Raw genomic sequence first — 19,222 nt, forward strand, 5'->3', positions numbered from 1 at the left:
AGCCGCCACGAGCATAACTGGAGACACTTTCGCAGATTTGAAAACTACGAGTACACTGTGCGCTTCCGGAAAGCAAATTTAGTTCCCTGAAAGCCATTTTCGAATGGTTTTCGAAAATGTGAATTTCGAGTGTGCCCACTGTTTTTAGATGAGAGAGGGATTCTTGGTTGAAAGGAGTTAAAAGGTCTTTTCGACCAAGAATCTGTCTCTCGTCAGCAAAAAAATTATTTCAAAATGCGATGACAGCAGCCGCATGCGGGAAGGCCTGAAGGAAATAGCACTCAGGAAGCGTAAGTTATTTCTAGGCCAAAGCCTCCACTCTGCAGCTATGGCGCTGCCAGTGCAGCAGTTAACCGGCACATTGATTAACGCGATAGCGTTAAGGGCCCCGTGTTGCAGAAAATGTGGCGCCGGCGTCGTTGTCTCTTAGAGAAAAAACCATCCTAAACCACGCAATCCGACCCACGGAAGCCTTCCGCATGATGATTAGGTGTTACTAAACTAACTGAACTTATAACAATTGCGTCAGAAAATTCGTAAAGTACGACTGACGCACAGCCTGCAGACATGATAGCGTCGGACTGTAGTTTGAATATACGAGAACACAATCCTGTTATGCAGAAACTCAAACACAAACCCCATTTCCAGCTACCGTTTGTAGTTTGTCTTAGTGGGAGCGGTGCGTCCCGCTCGGTTCCCTGCAACACCATTCAGATGGCACTCGCCTCCGCGCATCCACGGATCCCGCCGTGCGGGGGAAAGAAAAAAAAAGGAACGGAAACCTCGCATTCGTGCATAGCGTTCGCCGGGAACGTTTGCAGGTAAACATTACGGTTACATAAGCTACAGTTGCCGGGAAGCGTGAGAAACGGTCAGGGATGTTTGAATGTTATCGCCTTCCACTCTTACAGGTGAAGCTCATGCATACTCCATTTTTTTTTCAGGGAAAGTATAGCTAAGAATAAGCATGCTCAGGTTGACTGTTTGGCACTACTTCTTACCAAAGTGGGGATATTTCAAGAAAATTCGAAATCATCCGACAATGAATTTCAACGCTAATGCGATTAGCCTTGGAGCAATGTAGGGACCCCGTGTTGCACGTCGCCACTGAAAGGCATCAAATATGAAGCGTGTCTGCAGCCGGACTTGCCTCTCGCGCTTCTCTTTGAACAGGCTGGGCCATCTAGTTGCGCAGCCGCAAAGTCTGCACGTCGAGCACGTGCAAACATAGAGTTAGTATACCGTCACGTAGTAGTGACGGCCAAGAAAATAGTCACAAAATTGTGAAAGACGAAACTGACTTTTTATTGGGCGAAGCTGTGCCTACAAAAGCAAGTTGCACTCGAAGCACAACTAAAGCGGCGAACACAGTCGGCGATCCTCGAGATCTGACGCATCGGTGAAGCGGTTCGGCTTTATACATGAGTCATTGTTGGTTGCAGAGTAATCGCTGGTGCCCGTGTGTCTTCCATAAAGTACTAGACAATTCGCGTCGCGCATACATGCAGTAAGATTATACAAGGTTCGGTGACAACAGATAGAGGATAGAACCATCGATAACATTCGAGAAATTTCCGATATATGCAGGCGCAGTCCTGCGCTGAGCGATAACACTTGTCAGACGGTGAAACGCGGTCACCCGAGAAAGATAAACAAGAACATGTGTCAATACTAAGCCTAGGGCGGAAAAATAAACGGCAACCGCAAAGGTGCCGCCACGTTGCTACGACTCATTTTTGTTACGCTAGAAATATTCATAATATAATGCGAAACCAAGCCTTAACACGTAGTACGAACGTATGAACAACGTGTAAAGTTCATGCGGCATATTTTTCAGAAAAACGGATGGCTATTTGTAAAACTGTGATGTAAAATTTACGGTGCGTGAAATGATGCGGTCGCAAGTGTCTTAATCAGATGGCCCCATCGTGCTTAGGGAGGCAAGAGACCGCGGTGATTGCGCGCCTGCACAGAGCAGCAACATGGCGGTGCCCTTGCAGGTGCTGATTTGAATGTATGAGTGTTGCGGGGTGCTTTCCCCCGGGAGTTCTTTATATTAACCCTATGTGCTGTCGGAACCGGCTTGATCCCGCAGTCCACGCCAGCAGGCTCCAGTCTCCGCCGGCCACGCCCAAGGGCGGCCAGCCGCAGCTCGTGCCTCCCTCGCACCACTGCTCGCGCGTCCGCCCTCTTCTTCGTCCACAGAACCGCTAATAATGTCGGCGTTCCCACAGTGCCTTTCCCTCTGCGAAGGCGTTGACGGCACTGGCCCACGGTGGCTGGCAGCGACGGCATGACACTCCTACCGGCGAGCGAGCCTTGTAGTCTGCTAATGCACCGAACGAGATCGGCGGAGCCGGCACGTCCGAGTCACCAAGGTCTTCCAGGAACCCGCACACCCTAAACCTGGCCGGCTTCCAGGACGGACTCCTCGCGAAGATTGGGCAGACCAGCTGGTGCAGCCTCGGAGTTGAGGCCTTGCAGGAACCGAAAGGCCCAAAACCGTCTCCTGACGCACACCTGGTCCGGTTTTCCTCTCCAGTCTCGTTCTGACGAGTGCACGCATTAGGTCGCCGGAAGGAGCCGCCGCATGCTCAATGGCTTGCCACCACAGAGGCACACCGCACCGCAGCACGCAGGTCACAGGAGGGAAGATCACAGATGATCGCGATTGCTCTAAAAGTGCCGTCGCCGCTGCCGTTGGCAACTGGCCTCGAGCTCCCGAAATCTCACCAGAAAACTACCGCTCACCACGTCCTCTGAAGCCGTCTGTATAGAAACACGCCCTGCAGCGCCGAGGAACGGAGCCGCTCTTAAGGTGGTGTCGGAGTCATCGCGGTCATGACGTCACCTGTGCCAGGCGGTGCCCTTTTCAAACGGCGGCGCCGAGAGCAGCAGCCGCGCGTAGGAAACCACGCCGCCACCAGGACCCATGCCAGGCTCGATGACGTTCACGGAGGAGGAACCGGCGGAATTGCACGTCACCGAACACCAGAGGTGCAGCTCGCCATTTCCGTGGAACGGGTACCTCCAGCTTTCCATACAACCATGGTCCGTCCCGGAACGCAGCTGGTGCCCCACGTTATGTGCGCCAATGTGGGAAACGGCTCGATCCCGCAGTCTACACCAGCAGGCTCCAGCCTCCGCCGGCACGCCCAACGGCGCCCAGCCGCAGCTCGCGCTTTCCTCGCAGCACTGCTCGCGCGGCTGTCTTCTTCTTCGTCCACAGTGCCGCTAGTAATGCCGGCGTTCCCACAGTGTTAGAATATATTGTTACGATGCAGAAGTCACATATAAACATGGCGGAAGGAAAAAGAAGGAGGGGGCATACCGCAGCGCGACTGTCGGCGAGTGTCCGAGCACGGAGGAAACGTCAGAGTGCGCGGTAGGTTTTAGTACTCCCGGTTGATTTTTTTTTTCAAAAACCATTCGAAACCATTTGAAACTCCTCCAGCATGTCAGCAGCTGCCGGCCGAGCGCGCACCGAATAAAAGCTACCGGTAACTAAACGCCTCGCCAAATGTCGATTCTCCGTGATCTCGAAACAAGAGGTCACGGGCTGGGCCACCTCTGCTGACTACCCGAAGCGTTCGCTTGCCAAGGTTGGCTGCGTGACGTAATGCTCCCTCCAATATTTTTTCCTTCCTCCATGCACATAAAGATGTTTTTAAATTTTTTCACAAGAGAGACAACGATACATAAACAAGATTGCTGTCGAGACCGACTTCACCTCTACACGTCAAATTGTCTTCTGACTGGCGCTACTCTAGGTTGCGCCGTAACATAACCCCCGTCTGTAGAGCCGTCTCGGCGCTAACTATAAGGTACGATAATTTGCGGCAAAGCAAGGCTTCAGCCGGGACATATCCACAACCTCATTGGGGCCACGCGAGTACAGCGGAGCGATCTCGTAGTTCACATCCCCAAGCTGACGGAATATCGTGTAGGGCCCTGTGTAGCGTGGCATCAACTTTTCAGACAAGCTAATGCGGCGACATGGTGTCCATAGGAGGACAACGGAGCCTAGGAGATATCGAACGTCGCGATGTCGGCTGTCGTACCGGATCTTCTGCGTGGTTTGAGACTGAGTGAGCCGGGATCCGGCAATCTGGCGCCCGTTGAAGTCCGGGCGAAGACGTCTTGGGCATATTCAGTGGGAATGTTCAGCGAGGAAGGAAGCAGTGTGTCAAAGAGCAGAGTAGCGTGGCGGCCGAACAGAAGGTAAAATAGTGAAAAGCCAGTGGTCTCGTGACGGGATGAATTATAGGCGAACGTCACGAATGATAATGTGCTGTCCCAATCACTGTGGTCGTCAGAAACGTACTATGCAGTATTTCTGTGAACATGCGATTGAGCTGCTCCGTGAGTCCATTTCTGAGAGGGTAGTAGGTGGTGGAAAGCTTGTGCTTGGCAGGACAGGAACGAAGGAGGTCGTCGACAACTCGGGACAAGAAGGTGCGTCCGTGATCAGTGAGGAGCTGCCGGGGTGCGCCGTGATGGAGGATGACGTCATGTATACGTAAAAGGAGATCCGCTACCTCAGTTGCGCAGCTTGTGGGCAACGCTTGCCTGATCGCGTACCGGGTCGCGTTGTCAGTTGCGACAACAACCCACTTATTGCCAGATTTCGACGTCGGAAAATGGCCGAGCAGATAGAGACCGACGCCAAAGAATGGTTGTCAGGGCACCTCGATAGGGTGGAGGCGTCCAACAGGTATCACAGCAGGTTTTTTGCGGCACTGACAGAGCGCACAGGCTGCAACGTAGCGGCGCGCACAGCGGTACAGGCCTGGTCAGTAGAAGCGGTGCCATACGCGGTCATAACTACGAGAAACGCCGAGGTGGCCTGCAGTCGGTGCATCACGCAACTGCTCAAGAGCGGATGTCCTGAGATGGCGTAGGACAACGAGTAAAAATTCTGGTCCTTCAGGCCGTAAGATGCGACGGTAGAGAACGTCGTCACGGAGGACCAACCTGTGCAGTGTGGGCTCAGAATATCCAAAATTTGGACGATCGATGAGAACACGTAAGTAGTCATCACGCCGTTGTTCCGTGGGAATGCCACGCTGATCAGGAATGGCTAGTGCGCAAGCGTTGCTGTCAGGCCCATGATGTTCAGGGTGATGGCAAATCAATATTCTTGAAGCCGTAGCGCCTATCTACCCAATCGCCCAGAGGGGTCTGACGAGGGCCAGCACAAGGCGTGGTGATCGGTAACCACAGAAAAAGTGCAGCCATACAAGTAGGGGCGGAATTTGGCTTTTGCCCAAACTAAGGCCAGGCACTCCTTTTCAGTAATTGAAAAATTCCTCTCGGCGGGTGACAGGAGGCGGCTGGCGTATGCAATTACTAGCTCGTCGTTACGTTGTCATTGAACGAGTACATCGCCAATTCCATGGCCACTGGCGTCCGTGTGAAGTTTAGTGGCAGCCGAGGGATCATATAGAGCCAGTAATGGGGAGCTCTTAGCAAGCGTACAAGAGCGGAGAAGGCTTTGGTCTGAGCAAGACCACAGGTGAAAGCAACGTCCTTCTTAAGTAAGTCGGTGAGTGGGCGAACGGTGTCGAGAAAATTATTGATGAAACGATGGAAGTAGGAGCATAGTCCAACAAAGCTTCTTAAGTCTGCGGTGGAAGACGAAACAGGAATGTTCTGGAGAGCGCGAATCTTGTCAGGGTCGGATTCAACGCCAGCGGCACTGGCGAGATGGCCAAGAACGGTAATTTGAAGACGTACAAAGTGGCACTTGGATATGTCTAATCGCAGGCCGGCGCGTCTGAAAACAGCAAGAATGGCCTGTAACCGGGTTAGATGACTCGCGAAAGTTGGTGAAAATACTATCACATCTTCTAGATAACACCTACGTGTGGACCATTTATAGCCGCAAATTAAGGAGTCCATCATACTTTCGTAGGTTACCGGGGCATTACAAAGGCCGAACGGCATAACCTTAAATCAGTAGAGGCCGCCAGGTGTGACGAAGGCACATTTCTCAAGGTCCATGTCATCTACCGGTAGTTGACAATAGCTGCTTGATCGAAGATCTATGGATGAAAAGTACTTGGCTCCGTGGAAGGAGGCCAAAGCCTCATCAATACGTGGCAAAGGGTAGACATCAATGCGCGTGATTTTGTTGAGGTGTTGGTAATCGATACAAACGCGCCAACTGCCGTCCTTCTTCCTGACAAGGACAACAGGGGACGCCCACGGACTGCAAGATTGCTCGATAAGGCTTTTAGTGATCATCTTATCGACTTCTTGTAGTATCACTTGTCGTTCAGCATATAAAACACGATACGGCCGGTGGCGTATCGGATTGTCGTCTCCGATGTAAATACAATGGGTGACCACCGATGTCGGGGCTACAGGGCGGGCGTCGATGTCAAAAATGTCGCGGTAAGTTTCCAAGAGACGGCGGAGGTCAACATCTTGTGCAGGAAGAAGGTCGTGTGGAATAATCTTGTTAAGATCGTCTGTGACAATAGGTGAATCGGGGTTTCTTGTAGAGGGCGACGGAAATTTCGCGTCAAAAGCGAAGACTTCGCTATCACTCATAACGAAGATTTCGCCCAAAGACATGCCTCTGGGAACAATTTGATGCGAGCAGTTAAAATTAAGGAGAGGGACCGAAGTCCGATTGCCAGTGATAGTGAGCATGGTATGGCTTTTTCAATTCTTTTCAAGCAGTATGTCAGCGGTGGGACATAGCACAAAGACGCGCAGTCAAGAAGAAATGAATGGGACGATAAAAAGTCTAAGCTGCGTATAACGTCGTAGGGGCATTGTTTCAAAACGGCAAACAATACAGTGGTTAGGCGCCCGGCGATTCCACTATAAGCACAGCACATACCAAGTACGGTAGGTGTTCCTCTGTCGGCGACGCGGAGGGTGCGTCATTTAGCGGGTGTGATAACTTTGTTCAGGCATCGGCGCAAATGGGTCATTCATCACGGATATGTGCGCCAGTGTAAATGGGTACTGGGACACTGGCGCCATCGACTACAACGTCCATGTAGTTCTGTTTGGTCGGCAAAGTGACCAGAAAGTTTTGCGGTGCAGTCGTCAATGCAGCTTCCCCTCCGGGAGCTGCAGCGCTTAGTTTTCGGAAACCGGTGTCGGCGCTGCATCGGGGAAGGTGGACGATGAGCTGGTGGGGAACAGGAACTGGTGACGTCGGGATGACGACGAGGGATCGTTCCAAGGGGCACGAGCGTCACTGTTGGGCTGTTCTGGTTCAAATAGTGGCTGGTAACGATGCTGTCTCTGTACGGGGAGATAACTGACGAATGGCGGCCGTCGAGAGGTGGATACAGTGCGGTTATTACAATGGCGAGAAACCTGACCGATACGCTGGCACGCAACCGATCGTTTGCGGTTTGCCACTCGGCCGGATTGCGGTAGCGTGCAGAATACAGCTGACCAGTGGATGGACAAGCAGCATTGGACAGCTATGGAGCGGCAACGGCACGTACAGAATGGACTCCAAGATTAGCGAGTTCGCGGAATATTGCCTGCACAAATGGTAGTGTAGGCACGTTGTTCGGCTCACTGGGGTGAGAGAAAAGGCTTGGAGGAGCAGTAGCCTCTAGTTATCGCCGAACTATTCGCGTCAGGTCAACTGATGGTGATGGTCGCTGCATTCCTAGCCTGTCGCCACAAGAGGTTGTCGCAGCTGTGTTCAGCAGACGTACGAACGGTGTGGCAATGCGGCGGCTCTTGGCCTGCCCGAAGTGTTGACACTCATTTATCATGCCTTCTCTATTTCAGAGAAAATAAGACTAATTGATTTATTGATTGTTGATTGATTGATTGTGTCCTGTACTTTTCACAATTTTTGCACATGAGCAGTTTGAAAGCATCGTCAGCGATTCCCTTGAGTACATGCCCAACCTTTTTCGACTCAGCCATATCGCTCGCGGCCTTACCGCACAGCGGCCGGCACGTCCTGGACGTAAGATACGTATGATTTTGTGAAAGTTTGGACGCGGCTCGCTAGTTCTTTCTTAGCGGCGCTCTTGCGCCCTGCGGGACGGCAAGTTCTTTCTCGTGGTTATCATACTACACCTTCGCCGTGCCTTGTAGGAAGAGCACCAAGTTAGCTAACATAATCGTCGGATCCCATTTGTTGTGTGCGCTTACACGCTCATGCGTGGCGACCCAGTCTTCGAAACCGACGTGGTCGGTGTCGCAGAACATTCCTGGATCCCGCGGCTGAGCCAGGACAACCATCGGGATTGAAGGCGCTGATGTGAGCCGCGCTATTTCGGGTCCTGTTTCGTCCATCATGTTGTCCAGTCGGAGGTGACGACCACTGCGGAGCTCCGTTGTGCTCTCAGGCGGGGGTTATGTTACGGCGCAAAAAAGAGTGGCGCCAGTCAGAAGAAGACGATTTGACGTATAGAGGTGGACTCGGTCTCGACAGCCATCGTGTTTATCTATCGTTGTCTCTCTGGTGGGTACCCCGACACTTACACCAATTTGTTACAATGCGGAAGTCACAAATAAAAATGTATTTACGCTATTTACCAGAGGGACAACGATACATAAAGAAGATGGCTGTCGAGGCCGACTTTACCTCTACAAATGAATGAATGAATGATAACTTTATTTATAATCCGGCGAGTTATTCGGGGATTTGGGCGAATACCCCTGCCTAGGTGTCGGCCAGGAGCCCTTGAGCTCTGGCGGCTTCCTCGGCCCGCTGGACGGCCCAGAGTTGGTCTTCGAGCGCGGAGCTGAGCAACGTAGTCTCCCAGCGCGTTCGGCTCGAGGCTGCGTCCCCGTCTGGAACCCCCCCTCGTTTGCACTCTCATAACATGTGTTCCAGGGTTGCCCTGGCCTCACAAAACTTGCATTGGTTGGACGAATAAAGCTCTGGGTAACAGAGATTCAAGATCACCGGGTTTACAAACGTTCTTGTCTGCAGCTGTCGCCATGCGACCGCCTGTCTCTTGTTCAGTTTCTGGTGTGGTGGCGGAAATTTGCACCTCGCCAGTCTGTAGTGTTGCGTTATATCTCTAAAACTCGTCAGGCGATCCTCCCACTCCCACCCCTCACCAGACGTTGTGGCCGAGGCGGCAGTAGTGTGGTTGGCGGCTAGGTCCGTAAGCCCTCGAGCCGCCCCGTGCGCCGCCTCGTTTCCGGCGAGTGATGTGGTGTGGGCGGGTGCCCATACGATGTAAACTTCTTTATTCCCGGTTTTGCCCGCGAGTAGTATTCATAACGCCTCGGGGGAGATGCGGCCGTTGGCGTAGTTGCGAATTGCCGTCTGGGAGTCGCTGATGATCACATCGGCCTCGGTGGTGGCCACCGCTAGCGCGATGGCTACCTCCTCCGCTGTTTCCGCGTGCACCGTGCGTACCGTGACACTAGTTTTGCAAGTGTTCTCGTGATCTACCACCGCGGCCGTGAAGGCGCGCCTGCGCGCGTACCTGGCCGCGTCCACGAACACCGCGTCTTCACATTTGCCGTACTTCCTCTGTACGTCCTGCGCTCTCATTTCTCTTCTAACCCTGTGGTATTCCGGGTGCATGTTCTTTGGTAGCGGAGGGACGACCAACTTGTCCCTGAGGCTGCTGGGTACGTCGACTTTGATGCCGTGTTGAGCGTGATACCCGATGCCTAACTTTTCTAATATGTATCCGCCCGTCCTGCTCTTGGAAAGACGTTCGTATTGCGCTATGTTCTGTGCCTCTATCAATTCCCCCAGCGTATTATGTAGACCTAGATCCAGTAACCTGTTCGTGCTTGTGTTGATCGGTAGTCCTATTGCCTGTTTGTAAGCCTTTCTGATTAAGCATTCCATCTTTGTCTTCTCCGCAACGTGCCAATTGAGCTATCGTGCCACGTACGTTATTCGGCTAATTACGAAGGCCTGAACTAGTCTGATCATGCTACCTTCTTTCATCCCGCTGTGTCTGTTGGATATGCGTCTGAGTAACCTGATGGTCTGTGCAACCGCGCCTCCCAGTCTCCTGATGGTCTCGCCATTATGTCCGTTGGCCGCGATGTGTAAGCCCAGAACCCGCATGCTATCTACCCTGGGTACGGGGCGCCCGTCGGACGTCGTTAGTCGTATGTCCCTACCGGGATCCTCGTCGTTCGTCTCGCCGTTCGGCTTGCGGCCTCTTCGCGTAGGTCTGTAAACTAACAGTTCAGACTTTTCTGCGGAGCAGGTCAGTCCGGTGTTCTCCAAGTATTGTTCGACCGTCTCGATAGCACGTTGCAACGTGTGTTCTATCTGGCCGTCGCACCCCTCGGTAACCCACAACGTAATGTCGTCGGCGTAGAGGGTGTGATTGAGCCCTTCGATTTCGTTTAGCTTGGGCGGCAACCCCACGAGAGCCAAGTTGAAAAGCATGGGCGATATCACCGATCCATGCGGGGGGCCGGCGCTACCCAACTCAATTTGTTCGGTAGTAAGCTCCCCGAGAGTAAGCTTGGCCTTTCTATTCGTCAGAAAGTCTCGAACGTAATTGTACGTTCGTTCGCCAAGGCCGAGTTCCTGCAGTTTGGCCAGTACGGTTGCGTGCGTTACGTTGTCAAAGGCCTTCTTCAGGTCCAGGCCGAGTATGGCCTTAGTGGACCTGGTCGGGCTGTTTATGACCTGATGTTTGATTTGTAGCATCGCGTCCTGCGTAGAGAGGTTTCTCCTGAACCCCAACATAGTGTGGGGGAGCAGGTCGCGGTCCTCGAGGTAGTTGGTCAGCCTTGTGAAGACCGCGTGCTCCATTACCTTCCCCACGCACGAAGTCAGGGAGATCGGTCTGAGGTTCTCTAGCTGCAGTCGCTTGCCCGCCTTCGGTATCAGCACGACGTGCGCTGTCTTCCATTGCTGCGGTACGCGTCCGGTTTCCCAGCACGCATTGACGTATTCCGTCAGTTTCTTTATGGATTTATCGTCTAAATTCCTGAGCGTTTTGTTTGTGATTCCGTCGGACCCGGGCGCCGATTTAGTGTTGAGCTTATGTAACACTGCCCTGATCTCGGACTCGCCGATCGGTCTGTCTAGCTCTTCATTGATTGCGCCTTCGTATTCTGGATGCGTTACCGGTGGGACCGAACTAATGTACCGTTCCCTGATCTCCCGTAAGATCTCCTGTTCGGAGCCTTCATACGCATGTATGATTCTGTTGATGTTCTGTCTATACGCGGTTTTCGTCTCTTCTGGGTCAAGCATGTACCTAAGCAAGTTCCACGTCTTCGCGAGCCCTAGCTGATTCTCCATGTTACTGCAGGTGTTTTCCCACTGTTGCTTGCACAGCTGCTGTGTGTGACTCTCAATGTCCCTGTTTAGTTTCGCTATCTTTTTCCTAAGTGATATGTTGTGCCTTTGCCTTTTCTATCTTTCCTGCAAACTTTGTTTGGCCTCCCACATGTGTAAAAGTCTGCTGTCTATGAGTTCGAGTTGCGCCTCTGGTGGGACCGTTCGTGTCGCCGCGGAAATGTCCCGCTTCACCGCGTCGGTCCAATCCCCGATGTCCTGAATTGCTTCCTGCGAATCTTCCGTCTGCCTAATGTTTCTGAATTTGTCCCACTCGACCAATTTGAGCTGTTTACCTCTGATCTTGCGCGGTCCCGCCGTGACTCTAATCTCTATTATAAAGTGATCACTACCGAGGTCCTGTTGCGTGTTATAGTCCACTGCGAATCGCCAATATTTTTCGTAAAAGTCAGGTCTGGTGTGGTGTCTACGCTAACGCTGTTACCTCTACGCGTTGGCAAGGAGGGATTCGTAACGAGGGTGAGCCCCTCTTGCTGCGCGTCGAGCCACAGGTTCCTACCCTTGACGTTTTCGAATTTGTAACCCCACGCGGTGTGTTGAGCGTTGAAGTCCCCAGCAATCAGTACCGCCTGCCTGCTCGCGATAGCGATCGCTTTCCGAATGAGCGTGCGGAATCTGTGTTTGCATCGCGGACTGCTGTAGACGTTGAGAACGAAAAGGCTGCTAGGTACTTTCCGAGTCGGTATTATTTCTATTAAAGTGTGTTCAATTCCCTTAATGTCTGTGCCGTGTTGGACGGCCGTGAGATTTCTTCTGACCAGCGTTGTAACGGCCGATTTCTCCCCCGCGGCGCCACTGTAGGACTTGTAACCCGATAATTTTCCCTTCCCGTTAGTTTCTTGTAATATTATGATGTCTGGATTTTCTTTGTTAATAAGGTATTGCTGTAAATGACATCTTTTCTTAGCGTAACCCCTGCAATTCCACTGCCAGATCGTGTATATGTTGTGTTTATCCATGGTGTTAAAGTTTTCCGGCGATCTCGCTCGTCTCTGTTACCGCAGGCCGACTGTACGGTTTGCCAGCCGTTTTAATGGGGCCGCAACTGCTTGCTTGTGAGGCTCTCATAGGTAGACTGACTGCCACCGATAATTTCGCTTCTAGCTCTCCCACGCGCGCTTGCATGGAGCCTAACTGCTCCTGTATCTGCTGCTGAATCGTGGCGAATTGCTGTTGCAATAATTTAGTGATCTGACCGATAATATCGTCCATTTTCTTTTCAAGTCCTTTCTTATCTTCCTCCATTCTAAGTTCTAACTCTTCCTGCAGTCTTTTGGTCTTACTCTCTCGCCTATATGTTATCCTTTCACTGCAGTCTGAATCTACTTCTATAGCCCTTCGTTTTGTGGGTACGGGCGCTTCGTCCTCACCCTCGAATATTTCCTCCGTATCTTTGGCGATCTGTGCTACTTCTTTGCTGTCTTTGACTCCATTTCTCAGTCTAGCGTTTTCTTCCTTGAGTACGTTAATGTCCTCCCTCAATTTAGCGTTGTCCTTAGAAAGCTGCAGAAGCATTTGCTTAATCTGCGCTAACTCCTTGTTGGCCTCGGTAGTCGCGTTGGGGGGAGCAGCCTCGATCCTCCAGCGCCCGCCGGAGACGGCGTCTGCCCAGGTCACCTGTAACGGTCTGGGGTGTCCGCTCTCTGCTTCTGCTTCTTTCGTTTCCAGTGGTCTGTTTCCAGGCCGGGAGGCTGCCCTGCGCCGGGTTCTGGGTTCGGAACTGGCCCTTGGCTTGGATCCGTCACAGTGCTCGCGGCTTCTCGACCGAGAGTGGGCACCGGAGCGGGAACGCGAGCGAGACCGATGCTGGCGTCCGTCGTCCAACGCTGGGAAGTCATCTTTCTTGATACCGGCGCCGTCGGCGTCGCGATTTGCGTTTTCCGAGCGTTGTCGTTCTCTCAAGGTTTCTTCGTCTTGAAGCTTTCTCTCCCATTGGCGTTTCTTGACCAAGTACGGGGTCTTGAACCTGACCTTGCATTTCCTGTCGCCAGTCGGATGGTCCCTGCCGCAGAGGAGACACTTGGGCTCGCACCGATGATCGTCGGTAGGCTCAGCGCTGCCACATCCGCGGCACCTCCTTACTTGCGGCTGTGGGCACACGTCCGCTCTGTGTCCTAGTCTTCTGCATGCGTAACATGTTTCGTATTGCTTCTTGTACAGTACGCATTGGTACTCATAACTCCTGTAGTAGACGTAATGCGGCACGTACGTCCCCCGGAACACAATGATCGCGAGGTTAGTGCGACGTGTAATATGCCGGGGTTCCTCTCGTTCACTAAGCTTCTCTCTACGTCTTCGGGAGTATCGTAGTCCGGTATCCCTCGGATTATTCCCTTGGATGTATCTTCTGGCGCCGTCATGTACGCGGTGACTTCGTATGTTTTGTCTCCGATGCGGAGCTCCTTAAGGGCACTGTATTTCTCGGCACTTTCGAGGGTGGGCGCGCTCACTACGATGATGTTCTGCCTCTCGTTGAGGCGAATGGAGTCCTTGACCACTTCTTCGGGTTTCAGCCATGTTGCTCTCAGTATGCAGTCGCCAATCTGGGCAACGCTGTATCTTGCTGTGTTAAAGCCGTCCCTGGGTCGGATAATGATCTTGATGTCTTCTTTCGGCAAGTGCGGCTTCTTCGGTGTTGTGTTCATCTTTTTGATGTTCCTCAATGCTCTTCTTTGATACGCCACCTCGTCTGCTGACTTGGCGTCCACTTGCCTGTCTGGGTTAATGTCCTCATCGGGCTCCCGATTCTTCTTGTTACGCGCATGGATCGTTTTCCACCCTTGTTCGTCTTGAATTTCCTTTGAAGAGATTTTTTCTCCCTCAACTTGTTCGTCTTTGTCGTCCATTGCGTAAAGCTGCGAGGCGAGTCAGGGGGCCTGCACTCCCCGCGTTACGCTTAACCTCCGGCCGCAGTTGCGGCGGGAGTAACGGCGCCGCCTACTCGTGCCTTAGGGTTAGCACTGCCGTCGACGTGGCACCAACAAAAAGTAGCTGTAGTGGCCAAAAATTGGCTCACCTGAATGAACTGTTGTTGTCGCTGAGGTTCGTTGACCTTCCCGAATCGTTGGTGATAATATCGCTGTCCAAAAGTGCGTATTTCCGCCACAATCATTGAAAGTTGGCGGAGCCCATGCGAAGAGCGTCCGCTCTCTCTGGCCCTCTAGCGGCGTTTTACACGTCAAATCTACACGTCAAATCTTTTTCTGACTGGCGCCACTCTTGTTGGCGCTGCAACTATATCACGAAAAGAGTGTCCAAATGTGACACTCTTGACGGGCGTTCGATTCTGCCCCGCACCGAATAAACTGCAAATTATTTTAATACCGATTCGCACTTACCGTTCTTCGCGAAATTTCTTGGGGCTAACTGTCAGTCAATCCACTACGTATCCATGTATATGCCTCTAACCGTTCTCCCACCAACGTGGGAAACTCTGTAGTCATAGTTACGCATGGTCAAATAGTTAGCGTATTAGCTGCTGTGATGAGAGAACACGGCTCGAAACCAACCGCCGGAACATCTTCGGTCACTGGATATGAGGCATTGGCCCTCATCCACTAACTCGTTTCACGCCACCTTGTGTTACACTGTATGTGCCACTGCTTATGTTATGCTCTACAGTGAACCTCCTTGAGGCTTATTTGGATCACTGGGTACGTACGACTGTCTATGTGCCGCTCAGCAATGAAAAAAATTGCTTAAGGCTTATCTGGTGTTTCAGCGCAACAGTTGAACATGCGTCATGTATATTCCCAGAACCTTCTATGCATGTATATTGTCACGTTGTACGACGGTTAAGAACACAGCGGCAAAAGTGCGAATCACGAAATTAACTCTTTATTGCGAGAACTCGTGCTACTAAAACCAAGTGTCATTCAAAGCACTACGATAGCGGCGAACACAGTCGGTGATCGTCGAAAATCTGAACCGTGGGTCAAGCGCGTCGGCTTTCATACAAGACTCGTCGAAGGTTCCAGTGTAATAGCTGGTGACCGCGTAGCTCTCAGAGGGCACTAAACGCGTATACAATCAGATTAGAAAAGGTCTGGTGACAATACTTACACAAGCGCCACGCGTGGTATTCGTGTCAGCGCCGCCGAATGACACAGCATGTCGAGAGGGAAGTATGAGAGACGAGCCGAGCTGCATACAGGCCTCATACATGACGCGTCTCCTTGCGGGGGCAATACGTTGTGTCGCTACTTTGCTACATTACTAATTATTTTAACGTCGACATTCATGGTGAGATGGGTACTGCTCCACCTTTTCAACGCGTTAGCATTCTCTGGGTACTTCAAGCAGAGTCCGGAGGCTATGCATGTTTGTACTCGTATATATGTATGTTTGTTTGTATCAAGCCGTTTTCAAACCTACCTGGCTGATTGGGCAGTTCGTGGACAAATGGGCAGCTCATGGGGCGGCTGTGCTGAGTTAAGACTTCCAAACCAGCCACCGGACGAACTTGGCTCACTGAGTACGAGGCGATGTGTACATACTGAGTACGAGGCGATGTGTACGTACGTGTTGCTCTTCAAAAAACCTCTTTCTCGTCGACATGGGTCACTGTGGACCCGGGGCTTAGAAGGTACCCATGTTCGTAGAATATTTGTGACGCCGATTTCGAGCACTGAGTATGCACCCCTCGATCTGTTCTGGTCTTTAGTGAGCATCTTTGATGCCAACTGGAGACTGTGGGTATGTGCCAGAAGCTGGGTGTCGCTCTTGATCGAAGGTCTCTGATGCAAACTTTAGTAACTAGGTATGTGTGGCTAGTAATGCGGCACTCTACAATGAAGAAAAAGATCCCTCAAATTTCTCTAATGCTGAGCCGAATAGAACGCACGTCACATGTGTTCCTCTAGGACCGCAACATGACGCATTAGCAGGCTGCGCCACAAATACACTCAGTATGTGCCACTTTCATTAAACGCTGTTGACGCTTGGGGTAGCGTTTAGGCCGGGAATGCTCCAGGCACAGGGATGAGTACGTCTGGGCGTAGGAGTGAGAGAAAAAGTCACAGTTTTGCTTGAGAGGCGGATCATCAATTGCTATAACACATTTACTAGTAGAGAGCTACACGGACGAAGGAAAATAGTTCAACGGCTGCATAAACTGGGACGCAACTTACTAACGGAATTACCAAGCATGGTGTCAGCACCATGAAAAATGAATAGATCACACTCGTTGACCGCAGACAACCACTGTCGAAGCGCTGGCGTGAGCAAGCGCGCAAGCAGCAGCGACCGAAGGTTCATGCACTCTATCCCTTCAACGTAAACTGAGCGGTGAAAGCACAGCGTATACAAAAGTAAGGGCCGTGTGGAGATTGCTTTCAAGATACGGCGCGTGCGACAGCCCTCAGCCGCGCAAAATACAAGTGCGCATTGCCGGCAGAGTAGAAGCCACACAAGACATCCCTTCCGCGCTGCTTTCACACTTTCCTCCTTTCGCGCGCGAGATTGAATCGCCAGATTCCCTTGCGCCGGGTCGCTAAATGCGCAATTGGTTCCGGAGCACAACGCCCCCCCCCCCTTCCTTGGTTCCATCCCTCCGCGGCCCTTCGCGCGACGGAGACGTCGCGTTTGTTCTCCGGAGTGCGTTCGCTCTTCGTGAAAGCGTGCGTCCCTTCGCGCTGTATGTGCGTCCCTCGCACGTACAGCATACGGCGCGCGACGACAATTTTATCGCCCTTGGACTCTATACGGTACCTCACGGCAACGACGACGGCAGAAATCCGCTTGGAGTGTCCATATAATTGCTATCACAATAAAAGGGTTTATTTTGCATTATTTACAATGGCTACAGGTATCGAAGCCCAGTCGGCAATGTTCTGACTAGTGTCGTAGAAGTTTGTTGCCAGACACTGGGGTCACTGTTGCCAGACTACCTGCCAAGTTGACGGGAAAAACACCGTCAAATATAGCGACCGCATTGACGCCGTTTCCTCCATCGAAATGCGGCCGCCGCGGCCGGGATTCGATCCCATGAGCTCGTGCTCAGCAGCGCAACATGTGGTGGCTCGAAAACAAGGACTACACAAAGAGCGATGGAACGAAACATCTTAGGCCTAACGTTAAGAGACCGGAAGAGAGTGGTGTGGATCAGAAAGAAAACGGGGACAGACGATAATCTAATTGACATTACGAGAAAAAAGAAATGGAGCTGGGCAGGACATGTAATCCATTGGATAGGTAACCGTCGGAACGTTAGAGTTACAGAAGGATACCAAGAGAAGGGACGCGCAGTCGAGGATGGCAGAAAACTAAGTGGTGTGATGAAGTTGTGAAATTTGCAGTTACAGGTTGGAATCAGCGCAAGACAGGGGTAATTAGAGATAGCAGGGAGAGGCTTTTGTCCTGCAGTGGACATAAATATAGGATGATGATGATGATGGTGAAGTCACTGTGGTATCATCGGCAATGAACGTACTGGTCAAGCTGCTCGTTCAGCCCATGCAGAACACAACCGTCTCTCGATCCCGCTCTCTAGGACAGATGCTGCATGGATTCTCTACCTACTCGCATTCCAATGCACGACATCAGAGTGGAATGAACCACATTTTATGCACGCCCTTTTATACACCCTGAATGCAACCTTCAGCCTTCGACTTCAACCAAGACTTTCCCGTAGAGATGAGACCCTTTTGTGTAGGCTATGGCTGGGCGTCACGTTTACCAATGCCTACGCGTTCCGGATAGGGATGGCCGACGCCGCATCTTGTGGTGATTTCGGCGATATGGAAACAATTTGGCGTGTTCTATGCCAGTGCCCACATTACAGTGTGCAGAGACGATTGCTTTCCGTCCTGCTGAACCAGTTGAACGAGCAGCCTCTGATGGAAGAAACAATTTTGCGACGTCGACGCTGCTTACCATCACATCAGAAGGCCATGCGAGCGCTTCTGCGACCGGCCTGTGTGAACGCCTGTGATTGGAACACCTTTTCTCTTACTTGCTCCGTTTTTCTGTTTCCTTTCTCTCTTTGCCCTCTTACCAACCCCTATATCGCCAAACCCAGTGCAGGGTAGCAAACCGGAAACTCGCCTATAATTAACCTCCCTTCTTTTCCCCCCTCTCTCTCTCAGTGATCATTTTATATTTTAGAAAGGCTGCTTTACTTATCTAGATACACGATTATCGCAAGTGTAAGAAATTTGAAATTATGGTGACCTTGCTGTCATCCTACTTACGGTAACAGAGGGTAACAGAGAGGTGCATTGAAACGTACGTAGTGCCCAGAAACTTTGTCACGTACCTCCAAGATGATAGAAGCCTCCGTAAACAAATAGCGGCAGAGAGGCCTGTTCCCTGGTGACCAAGAACGTCTCCATGATCGAAGGGTAGAAGAATGCTGCGTTCCGATAGAAAGCGCTGCTGAGGAAATTGATGGCGAAGCAGGCTGCCAGAGTGATTCCTTTGTGGCGGACAGCTGTTGCGTGATCTGGGGCGTTGCTGTTGGGCCTGGGTGCTGCCATTGCTTATAGTTTGGTTAGATGAGCTTGCGCCTCTGTAAAAGAACGAAGATCTGTATTTGATTATTTCGTAGAAAAATGTAAGATCGACAGCAACAAATGTGTTTATATAAATAGCTGGCAATCAGGCCGCTTATTAGCAAAAATAAATAATCGATGTCTCGCGTGCTGAAATAAGGGTAGGCTTGAAGTGCTTAATTTAGCATCATCCGCACTTATGCAATGTTCACACAAAGTAACCAAATCTAGCTTCTAACGAAAGCATTCTAAAAATGCTGCTAAGCAAATCAGTTGTTGCCCTGACGAAGACACGCCCCGTGTCCAGATGTGGGCTTAATGACACATTCCTTGTTCGACTACTGCTCATTACTTCCAGCTTCCATCTTCCTTTTACCTTCTGTCATGTTTGCGTTTCAGTAGTATATGTCTTTAACAAAACGTTGCTGAGGACATCGAGAGTTCAGTA

At 51.5% G+C, this 19,222-nt stretch overlaps 1 protein-coding gene across 1 annotated transcript in view; it reads right to left on the reverse strand.

The window, feature by feature from the left end:
• Positions 1-18,759, reverse strand: part of LOC125944270 (monocarboxylate transporter 12-like) — a 36,413-nt gene extending 17,654 nt beyond the window's left edge. The window contains exon 1 of the mRNA XM_049664617.1: positions 18,540-18,759. Coding sequence (XP_049520574.1) covers positions 18,540-18,759 — 220 coding nt within the window. The remainder of the gene's footprint in view (positions 1-18,539) is intronic.
• Between the last annotated feature and the right edge of the window lie 463 nt (positions 18,760-19,222).

The sequence above is a fragment of the Dermacentor silvarum genome, chromosome 3 (genome assembly GCF_013339745.2).
Source record: "Dermacentor silvarum isolate Dsil-2018 chromosome 3, BIME_Dsil_1.4, whole genome shotgun sequence".
NCBI classification, from domain to species: domain Eukaryota; kingdom Metazoa; phylum Arthropoda; class Arachnida; order Ixodida; family Ixodidae; genus Dermacentor; species Dermacentor silvarum.